This window comes from Erpetoichthys calabaricus, chromosome 15, assembly GCF_900747795.2.
Source record: "Erpetoichthys calabaricus chromosome 15, fErpCal1.3, whole genome shotgun sequence".
NCBI classification, from domain to species: Eukaryota; Metazoa; Chordata; class Cladistia; order Polypteriformes; family Polypteridae; genus Erpetoichthys; species Erpetoichthys calabaricus.
Window position 1 is genome coordinate 56,671,192 of NC_041408.2, and position 12,003 is coordinate 56,683,194.

Genomic DNA, 12,003 nt, shown 5'->3' on the forward strand with positions numbered 1-12,003 from the left:
AATCTTCAGAGATACTACAACACTCAAACATAGCTGTGTTAATATCAAGGTTTGCAACAAGTACCATGAATTTACAAACCATTATACTCTCAACAGCCTATACTGTGGACACCCTATTGGGTGAATCCAAGGATTAATAGGGTTTCTATCATAGTTTGTGCACGATAGCAGCATGAATTGGAATGATAGGAGATTCAAACTAGGCAATGCTTTTAAAAATCCCCCATTGACCAGTGTTGTTCTTCCACTGACAAAATGAACCTGTCAGATCAGCTACCACACCTTATACATGACCCAGCTGATATATTACTTACAGCTGTACCTGCATCTGATTAATGTTAGTAACAAAGAGGTTACAGTCAGTTGTGTTAGCCTCCTTTTCCTGCTGTTATCTACAGTCCATTTCCCAAACAAGCCAGTAGTTTTTTTGGGGGGTTAGAGGCTCATTCTCAATACACCAGTCACCTAGGGTTGCAGTATACTGTATATATGGCATCAACTGCTTTGTTATGTTATGTTATGAATTAAAGAATACGTTTGTCATTTTCCAATTAAAGCAATGTTGACAGACATGATGTGCTGCCATTTACTTCAGGCATCTGCTGTGTTAGGAAATTCAGTATTAAAAATTACAAAAAAGAATTTCCCGCAAGTAGTCTATTACAATCAGCAGGGTAACAACCTAAACAAATAAAGTAACACAAAACTCTTTGATTCACATCATATTAAATGTGCATTCTTAACAAGTACTTATTCATAAAGATATAGTGTATTTTATTTTGTGAAACTCCATTACAAAAAAAAAAAAAAAAAAAAAAAAAAGACAGGTTCCTCTTCACTGTACTGCGTAATTGAGGACGACAGTGAGCAGTCACTAGTAGAGTAATAATAATAATAATTCATTACATTTAACTGGACTGACAGGGGGAACTGTTCCCACTCACTTTGAGACTTTCAGGATGTACATGGTCAGTACAGATTAACAAAACCCTTTACTGAAAGGAGTGGGGAACTGATCCGTCTGGTTACTTGACCTTCTTCTAAAATGACACGGCTACTGAGGAGTTTCAAGCCATCATTAATATGTTCTACAAATCTTGTTTCTATTTTTTAAAATTAGATTGAAAATAGCATTTCAGGTCAGAAGGATCCATTTGACAACTTTCACTAAAGCAAGTCTGATTGTTGATCTTGATTACCTGGACAGTTACTTCTTAGAAATAATGTGGCTTTAGAGATGTTAGATCTCACTGGTTTCTCCATGAACAACCTAACATTCTCTTCTACATTTCTGTGTACTTTACTGGGGTATTGATTCCAATGTGAACAATATTAGCCATACCTTCATAATGTTCTGATTATTGAAAGGATTAATGAAGCGTAAGCACAAGAATATTCAATTTTGTTTTCATGTCCTGTAAATGGGTATACTGTTTAGTACTTTTAATATAGCTAAAGCAGTGCATAAAGAGCTTTCCATCCATCCATTATCCAACCCACTATATCCTAACTACAGGGTCACTGGGTTCTGCTGGAGCCAATCCCAGCCAACACAAGGCACAAGGCAGGAAATAAACCTCGGGCACGGCGCCAGCCCACCACAGGGCGCACACACACACACACACACACACACACACACTAGAGACAATTTAGAATCGCCAATGCACCTAACCTGCACATCTTTGGACTGTGGGAGGAAACCGGAGTAACTGGATGAAACCCACAGACATGGGGAGAACATGCAAAGTCCACGCAGGGAGGACCCGGGAAGCAAACCCACTAAAGAGCTTTATACATTTTATTTACAGCCATCATATGCTATTGATATTTATTTTGGGGTGGAAATCCTCCTCCCACACTAAGCATTGAGAACAATCATCTAGTAACCTTCCATCTGAAAATATATAAGTGCCAACAATCTGCAATGAAATTAGTTTCAAATTTGTTCTGTTGTCATGAGTAAATGTCTCACACACAGTAGACAAATTTTAAGAAAATAAGGATTGTCAATTGGAAGTATTCATATGCAGCAAGTTTTAGGGGTGTTGTTTCACGTTCAGAATTCTATTGTGTTGTTATTGTAGGCCATGTACAATGCAGCGTAGAAATACAATTACTTAACACGGCTTCACTTAAAGCAAGTGCTTTACGCAAATGTCAGCAACTGGCGATTTAAAAAAATAGCTTAAAAAAAATAACATTTAAATATTCAGGCATGCTCATCCTCTTGTACTTCCTCACACACCTCCCTACACATCTTAGTGTATAGCAGTCAGTGACTGAGCAGTCATCTTTTTTAGAAGGGCAGCTGTGCTGTACTCACTGTAATAGAAAGTATTTACACTGAAAGGCTACAAGTAATAATTTTTATTTATTTATTTTTTTTAGTTTTTAACAGTGTTAATACGTTAAATAATGTGACCCTATATCTTAGTAGAAACTATTTGGCAGGGGTGGGAGTGCCACATGATTCTAATTTAAAAGACAACAGAGATTATTTTTCCTGGGCTATTTCTTTTCCTCAAAATCAATAAATCTGCAGCACATACCTTCACAAGTTGTGGAACGACAGTGGTCTTTGAGGCGAGAACAGTTCTTTCCCTCATAGTCTTCAGTACACCCACAGAAATAATCACTTGCAAGGTTAAAGCATTGTGCTCTGTTCTGACAAGGATTTGGTTCACAGTAGTCTATATCAAGCTGCAGAAAAAAAGCTTACAATTATAAAGTTATTCTGATTATATGAAACTGTTCCTTGAAAAGTACTGTATTATGAAGAAAAAAAAATTACAAGAGATCAGAAAAGCAATCTTCCAATTCAGAATTCTTCACATACATGAGTACTGTGGCTTGTTAAAACCAAGCACTACCTCACAACCCAAATATGTGCTGAAACCTTTACAAATGTACCAGATTAGGAAAACACCACTAAACAATCAAAGATTCGGTTAACACATTGCTTTTCAAAGCATTTCTATATGGGATATTTTAAATATTGTATAATATGCATTCCTTATTGGATTGAAGAAGACAACCAATTGGATGATAATCTTTTGTTGGTCATAAAGGAGATGGCAGTAATGTACAATTTGGTTCCCAGTTTCTAGCAGTTACACGTACCTGACAGAGGTTTCCAGAGAAACCACCTGGACACAAACACTGGAATCCATTAACTTCATCCAGGCAGCTTCCCCCATTTAGGCATGGGTTGCTTGCACATTCATTGATGTCTTTCTCACAATGTTCTCCAGCATATCCAGGTGGACAGACACAACGATAACCATTTACTAAATCCTTGAAAAATAAGAAAAAGTGTCTCACAAAGTTATATGTGGTTCATTTAAAAGTCCTATATTTAACATTTACAAATATTTGTATTTTTAACTTGATCATAATCATATAAACCACTGGTTGGACTTAATGAAATCTTCTACCAGTCATTTTCATAGTTTTAAAGCCAGACTGTTCCAAACATTCTTGTTTACACTGCTGATCCTATATAAAGCCCATGAGAGATCAGAGATTTTCTCAGTAGTTCACAGAGCATTTGCCTTATCAAATGCCCATTCAGCTTTGGCAGTGAAATTTTCTCTGGAGAAAATTATGATATCCTTCTTTACGTAATAATATTCTGATTTTGCTGCAACTTTTATAAACATACACACAATGTAATAAAGACTGTACTTTGAGCTGCTTTGTTTAAGTCATCATAATGGTGTGCACTGTGCAAAATAAGTTATTTTTCAGTTCCCTAACTTTTAAACATTTTTCAGGATTCTAAATTTGATGCAAAAAACAAAAGATATCAGAATAGTTTATGAAAAAAACATACCTTGCAGGATCCTCCATTCTGACACTGCCCATGACAGTCATCAATATCTGTACCAAAACAATTCACAAATGTGTATATTTGACCATTATGGGTAATTACCCCCACCCCCATTACATTTAACAAAGTTAAACAGCTTCTTGGCCTCAACTAGATAAAGCTTTTGTCCAGTTTCCTGCTTGTTTTCCTCCAGATAAGCTTATTATAATAGGGGGGGAAACATAAGCAATGCCTCTGGTCTAGCTAATGAAACTTCACATAATTGTTTTAACATTGTTATCACAATCTTGTTGCGATATGGACTAATGAGATTGATAAAAGGGACGGTATTGTCATTTGTGTCTGGCTACACCCTTTCTAAACACACACACACACACACACACACACATATATACACAAATTGACCTAGTCTGCAGTTTTACTGAATGTCTATCACAGTGACATCTTGTTTATTTCCATCACCACTTCAAACTGATTTTAAATAGCCAAAAAAAAGTGAAAAAAGTCTTACTAATGTCACAGTTTTGGCCTTCCCATCCAGGAAAACAGTCACAAAAGTATGCACCAATCAGATTACGGCAGGAATTGGCATTAACACATGGCTTGCCTTCACATTCATTGGCATCTTTTCCGATTTACATGGCAAAAAGAAGAGAGACAGACAGACAGACAAACAGAAAAAAAAAATCTGTAATGTAATTATTTGAGTTGTTTCAAAGAAAAAAAAAATTAAGAATGCACATTTTTAAAAGTTGAAACTTGCAAGCAATTTTTACATCAGGAATATTACAAAAATGGAAGCAAGCATTATTTAAATGCTAAAAACATGAAACTGCCCCACTGGCTAAGAAATTTTACTGTAAAGCAAAAGGTTCCTAATTACAATCACAACTACTGACTTTTGATAAACGTGACCAAAGCATTTAAGTTTCTTTTGTTCTCTATAGCTAGAAAAAGGAAACAAATGTATCCTTAAATTGTGACTTATAAATCTCTTTCAATAAAATGATAACCTAAACAACAATCAGGGCATATCAGTGTGCACAATTGGCTTTCATAAAGAGTAAGTCTGCTGAATACTGTATATACAGTATATATTTTCACATAAACAACAAAAAAAAAAAAAGAGTATAAAAATATAATGCCACTATATCTTTCATAATCTCATTATCTCTTGCTAAAGTCTATTTTGATCAACCAACACTATGGTTGATTTTTTTTTTTTGTTTTACCAAATTATATATTTACCCTCTTACATACAGTACTTTTATTTTCTTAATTGTATCTCACGTAAATGGAGCTGAATTGTTTTCTGGGTGAGGAAAAGAGAAACACACCCAACAACTTACCTATGAAGCACGTTTTTCCAGTCCATTGCGGAGGACAAATGCAGTTAAATCCATTCACTGCGTCCTGACAGGTACCACCATGGCCACAAGGATTACTCTCACAGTCATCAATATCTTAAAATAAAAAGGATTACTTATAGATTAGTAAACACCCACATAGACAAAACGATATATAAAAGATCATCACACATAATACCAAAAAGATGAGGTGTATAAGAGTACATACTTATCATACAAGTTGGGCCTTTCCAGCCAGCAGCACACTGACACTCATAGCCAGAGCTTGTTTCCACACAGCTACCACCATTGAGACAGGGATCCGAGAGACAAGCATGTTCAGCTATAATGGTTGAAAAGAAGTGGTCAAAAAAAATTTAATTAATTAATTAAATTTTGCCAGAAGGCACTCTCCAGTCTATCCAGAAAGAATCACACAGCATGAATAAGGCTTAATTAACATAAAGCTCAGTCCACTTACAGTAGCTAGTTTACCATGTCAAAGATAATTTGAACATTCCCTATGGGTTGGGAAAGGGACAATATTTTAGTCCAACTTTTAGGATTTCCTTTGTAGAGGATGTTAGGAAGAAACTGAAAGCAACCATCTATAGTTGTGAAAAAACTAAAACCCTGCACTTTCTTTGTAGTCACATAGTTCTCAGATATTTTGATTAGTTTTGTGTGAATGACTAAATTCTAGCTGATGGACAGAATCCATTAAAATTTAAAAGAAATTTTCTTCAGACTTGTTTTCTACAGCACCAACGGCCACCACCTTAGCAAATAATGTATGTGACACCTAATCAATAAAGCTTTCATCAATGAATTATGTCAGCCTTGTATATCTAGATGCAAGGGTGAAATAGTTTAGTCACTGGCATTAACATCCTCTGACTGATCTGTATTGTTAATAATCTCTAGTTAATGATTTTTTTAAAATACAAAATGAATTTAAAAAAAAAAATTCTTATCAAAATCACTCATGCATGTTATTATTTACCTTTTTCACAGTTGACTCCCGAATAGCCATCAGGGCAAGAGCACTGGTATTTGTCTGGTCCAGTGTTACTGCAGGTACCTCCATTCAGGCAAGGCTGATGAGTCCCACAATAGTTTAAATCTAAAAAGGAAAAGAAAATGCTCTAAATATGCTAATTAGAGCCAAACGTCAACACATACACTGGCTCTTAAATTATTTGTGTATAAAAAGTTATATTACATTCTTGAAACTGACAGCCAAATCTTTAAAAGTATACCTTTGTCACAAAGTTGACCTCCCCAGTTGGTTTCACAGAGGCACTGCCAAGGTTCAATGCAAGTTCCATGGACACATCCCGGGTGGGGAATGCATTTATCACAGTACTGTCCCTGCCATCCATAAAGGCACCTGAATTAAATATAGACAAGAGAGCTATATAATGAAATAATTATACCTACATAATTGAACAGTTAAAAAATTGAACAACAACATTTGCTGACTTGTGTGTGTTTTTATCATTCCAAACTCCTTTCCCCTTCTTTTCTGCCTTTCCAAACTACTTCCTAATAGTTTGTTGTTTCCTATAAACATTACAACAGCCTTGCCAGAGTCTCCAGCCAACTCTGCACAAAAGCTTGACTGTTCTAAAAGACCCGGCATGGTTCCATTGCGCACAATACTACACTATTCCAACTTTAACAACTGAGACAGTGAGGGTGGGTGTCCACAATAAATCATTTTTGTGGCTTTGTCAGACTGGACCGAGTTGGAAAGACTATGAATGAGAATACCCCAGCAACACAAGAGAAAAGAAAGAGGGGGGGCATAGCTGTCTCTTACACCAAATAATTACTCTCTTTTTTAAAAAATGATTGCATAAACATTATTCAAAAACAGTGCACTGTGTGTTAAAACTTTAGAAACTGAAAGTTGCCTCTCATTCAGAAACATTTTAATAAACTGTCAGTTCTAGTTTTGTTTAATATTTGTCAATAAAAGTAACAAGCACCCTTTGTAAAGGGTGAAAAATGGTTATCTTAGTGGTCACTTTTATTTTGGCAGCAATCCTCATTAGAGTTTGAGTTTGTTTGTTCAACTAATCAAATTAAGTAACTTACTTTCTTTACCCAACAGTCAATACACAAGATAATTTTTGCCAAAATACACTGGCAACACATACAATTGTTCCAATAGAAAGAAAGAAAAAAAAAAAAGGTTGCTTTCAATATATTTGTTCTGCATAAGCAAATTTCAACTAGCTCTGGAGGCTAAAAGAGTGTTTTGCAAACATAGTGGTAGTTGCTTAGCTCAGTCTTGCCAATACTGTACACATGCAACCAAAAAATGAATGAGTAATCATTTCCAGAAAGAATTTCATTACAGTGAGTATATATTTTAGTGTCTCACTTGGACATGAATAAAAATGTACAGTTCTAACATTAAACCTTAGCGAACCATCTATAAAAGTTAAAGAAACAATTTAACCATTACAGTCTTCATTATAAAAAGGTATCAGTGGAATGCACCAGTTTTTGTTGGTTTCCTCTGAATGTCCAGGTATAAGCATAGACTTTGCAATTATGAAAGTTAAGATGCACCAGTTTGTTTGGGTTATTTTTTTTATATAAACTTTATTTATGAGGTACCATGCCCATATTTATTAAATGAACCAAAGTAAAACCTACAACGTGATAAAATATGCAAGAACCTTTTGTTTCCCCCTCCAGCTTTCATTGGAGAAGCATAATGCAATACAGTGTTAACTGCGCCAAATCAATAATGATTAAAAATGTAAGCAAACTGCAAAATATAATTGAGTCATTTACTTTTAAATTAGACTACATTTAGAATAGGGTACTTCCAAGGTAAACACTGCCCTACAGCACACTAAAAAGATATACATAAAATGTTCATTGAGGCATCTAGTGGAAGATGAAAGGATTGAAAAAACACCAATCATGCTGGTTGTCTCAAGAAGGCTAATTACTGAGCAGCAATGTTGAAGCAAGCATACCAGTTAAAAATGTAGTTATATGAACAAAGGGGCAATTTGTTTTAATCTTTATGCATTGTGACCTGGGATGTCTCTCCCTCCCATCCACACACACACAATCTTTAAAATAAAAATAATAATTTGCCCATGACATTTTTTTTTAATACAGCAACATGCCTAATGAGATTCTGCACTATTGCAAAAGGAAAAACAGCCCTGCAAAGGAGACTGTATTCAAAGACTGCAACCCAAAACACGCATACTACATACACCCAGCAGTAGTAGGTCAGCAGAAAACACAGACAGCTGGTCTCACTGCAAATTTGGGATGTTATACTGGTGAAGATGATCCTTATTGATAATGGAACACACCAGTAATTAAATAAATTGGTGGTTGTTTTTCTAAAGCTGAAATTTGTGGCTAGGTATTACCAAAATAAAAAAAATCCTAAATATGGCCATGTGATATCCCAAATAAAGAATTAATTGCTTTTGCACTAGAAGAGAACTGGACACAAAACATTTATTATTGCCAGCAAACACCTCCATCTTTTAAAATGGCATTTGTAGTGAACAGACTTCCAGAACTGGTGAAAATGTTCAGTACTTGATATTCACCCACACACACACACACCCCAAGACAACATCTCAAGTGTGTTTTGCGATTTGTATCAGGGTCTCTTTTTAAAGAATGCATTCCTATGCTCTATTACACATCTTTAAAACTTGAGGTTATTTAAGTTGCCATCTCAAAAACAAGAGTCAATTTCCTGCACAAGAATCAACCATTCTATATTTCCTTTTATATTGATTAACTCTATAAGTGCCTCTCTCTCATTTGGAAAAACCGCATATCCACATGCACAAAAATTCAATGGGCTTGTGCCAAGATTTCATCTCATACACTTCTCTGTATGTACCAATTCTCTTGCTAATGATATCAAGGTTTATCAGTTTAGTTGTAGCTGAAGAACAGTCTTAATTGATTTATAAACCCACTTCCCCCACCCCACCATACTACAAAGAAAAGTCTAACTATTGTTATAATAATTACACTCAAAACACCATTTGTAAACAGTGAAGATTTTGTTCTTTTCACTATAATGCACTTTTCTACCTGTCAACCTCTGACAAAGGTGATGGGCATAAGACGATTCATTTAATTCTACTCGCATTCATTTTAAAAATCATCATTTATTGGTTCAACACCCAAAACTTGTTATATAAAAGATCACATTTTGTAACAAAATTACACAGCAAATACGGTACCTCTCATCATAGGTTTGAGTCTACAGTAGAGACAGACATACTGTACAAACATGTAAAGTGCTAGTGCAGATTTTTGAACTACCAGCAAATGTACTACTGCTGTCATATCGCAGCCACCAGTAAGTTTAAATGCCCACATGATTTATTTGCTTATGGATTATGTGTAAAACATGTATTTTCCAAAAATTAAAGTCCAAAACACACATTAAACAATAGACCGATGAATATGTTTCTTATCAGAACCACTGGATTCCTAGACTGTAAATTGTACATTCAATGAATGAATGAAATTGAAAAAGCTGCATCAGTTGCATGTTTTAAGATGCTTTTGAAATGTGCAAACACAAACAATTTGGAACCATACATATTTAGAACTTTTCAAAACCCAAGCTTTGTGCACAAATTCAATTGCTGTGTTTCATAAAGTGCAAGAGCTAATACAAATACAACCATTCCTATACTAGTCCTGAATCATTAAAACTACACTTTGAAATCATGGAATTAGCACCGGAAAAAGTTGGCACCTCAAGTACACATAAGCACCTGCACAAGTTCAGTCAGAAAAGGAGAAGGTAAGTTGTTTCAAAAAAATGTCAAACCTAAAAAATAAAGTTCATATCGTCCAATACTATATAAAGTCATCCTTAGTAGGCATGTGTGTGTGCCTTTCAAGAAAAACCATGCAAACTTTCACTGGAGTCAGCTGATATACATCTCCCTAGTAAGTAGTTTTTTTTCACATTCATCTACACTAATGAATTACTTCAGAAGGTAATTAGTTAATGGGATATACTTATGCTTGAATTTCTGCCCTCTGGGGAAAATGAGATTTTACCACTCCATGAAGGAGTTAAGACACATTTTACTTTTTTTAAAGTCTGAATAGGTAGCTGGATTATAGGGAATGCATAGTGTGTAAGCTTCATAATTTAGATATATTAACACATTTTAGATGTATCCTTTACACAGCCATAGCAAACTCTGTTCAGCATTTTTCACAAGAGATAGATTTGCCTCCACTTTTTTATATAAATGCATTGGTTACATGTACAAGTTCTACTTTCCATTGTTCGTTGGCCAGAATGGAAACAACTTCAAAGCTGAGCAAAAAAAAAAAAAAAAAAAAAACACTGCATTCATCAGTGTCTACTGACAAGATTCCTTCCCCGCTATTAACCTCTCAGCACTCAGAGGCTGGCTCACAACAGCAAAGGAACCGAGAAATCTTACTAATCCTATTTTGAAAAATGTTTGACTCCTGCCCATTTGTTGAATGTGAAAGGTAATTTTTTTCCCCCCTAGTGGGGGTGCTTCAAGAGACTGTCAGTTACTCAGAAATGTTATAGATATTCAAATAGCAGAATTGGTGAATTCTTCAGGATCTTATGCAACACTGAGCACTGAATATCAAGGCTGCAGCCCCTAGTTACAGAATTCCTGATAGATCAAGGGCAGAGGCATGCAAGAGTAACAGGGAGGGGGGTAGGGGCAGAGAAACAAAGACTTCCCGTTTAATCATTAAAAGGAAATCTAAGTAATGATTATGTCTACTTTCAAATATATCCATGAGATTACACATGTATTACAATTAAAAACAAGAAACAGTGCGAGAAAAAGAAAAGGAAAAATAGTGGCTTTCAATTTATCTGTTAATTCTTTAATGAATGTGTTAATTTTGGTCATGTCACTAAGATATTTACCTGCACTCTCCAGGAAATTTACAGCTCCCATGTTCACTGCTGCAGCCCTGACGGCAGATAGCTGAAAATAAAAAAGAAACACCAACACAAAAGTCAGCATGTTGTTAGTGCCCCACAAGTAACTTGTGGGAATGTTTTAATCTCTAACCAGAGCAGTAATCCTACCAAATCCAAGATTTATCTTAGCTTTGCTATCGTTCTGCTGGAAAAGAGTAGGGTAGGAGGTGCACTGCAAACTGCAAATCCACCAATTCATATCTAAACAAAAGAGCTCCAAACTATAAATAGAATGCATCATAAAAAAAAAATTCTGGTCTGAAGAGCCGACGTCAAAAGAGAAGAAGTCAAATTACCCAAGTGAAAAAAAGAGTAGGAGTTGTACAGACTATACACTAAAATGCAAATAGTAAAAATAAAAAATAAAATTTCCACTCATTCATTATAACTTTGAGAAACAAGCATCAGTATACATTTTACAATTAACAAATGTCATGAGTATGCATTTGTACTTCACCTGTATTACAGTCAGGTCCAGACCAACCCTCCAGACAGGTTTTATTTCCATTATGATCACAATTGTAGTGTCCAAAAAAGTCATCCCTAGGTCGGCAAAATTTGTTGCAACCAAATCCATAGTAATGTTCATCACAGGTAACACGTATCTGATATTCAAATTGGGCATTAGTACCATCATGCCTCAGAGGCTGCCAAGGATGATTTGGGTTGATCATCCCAGAATGTACAGCCTTCTCAATTATCTTTGATCCAGCATCTGAGGAAATGAGGGGACACAAAGAGAAGAAGATACAGATTTTTAAGAAGGTGTACTGCAGGCTTCGTAGAGCAATCCTGTCACTTGATATAAACAGCAAGTAATTAAAAAA

The 12,003-nt window shown here is 35.3% G+C and overlaps 1 protein-coding gene across 1 annotated transcript in view; it reads right to left on the reverse strand.

The window, feature by feature from the left end:
* Positions 1–12,003, reverse strand: part of jag1b (jagged canonical Notch ligand 1b) — a 34,428-nt gene that overhangs the window by 11,648 nt on the left and 10,777 nt on the right. The window contains 10 exon segments of the mRNA XM_028821104.2: positions 2,550–2,700; positions 3,121–3,294; positions 3,833–3,879; positions 4,341–4,454; positions 5,179–5,292; positions 5,405–5,518; positions 6,179–6,298; positions 6,435–6,565; positions 11,120–11,180; positions 11,634–11,891. Coding sequence (XP_028676937.2) covers positions 2,550–2,700; positions 3,121–3,294; positions 3,833–3,879; positions 4,341–4,454; positions 5,179–5,292; positions 5,405–5,518; positions 6,179–6,298; positions 6,435–6,565; positions 11,120–11,180; positions 11,634–11,891 — 1,284 coding nt within the window.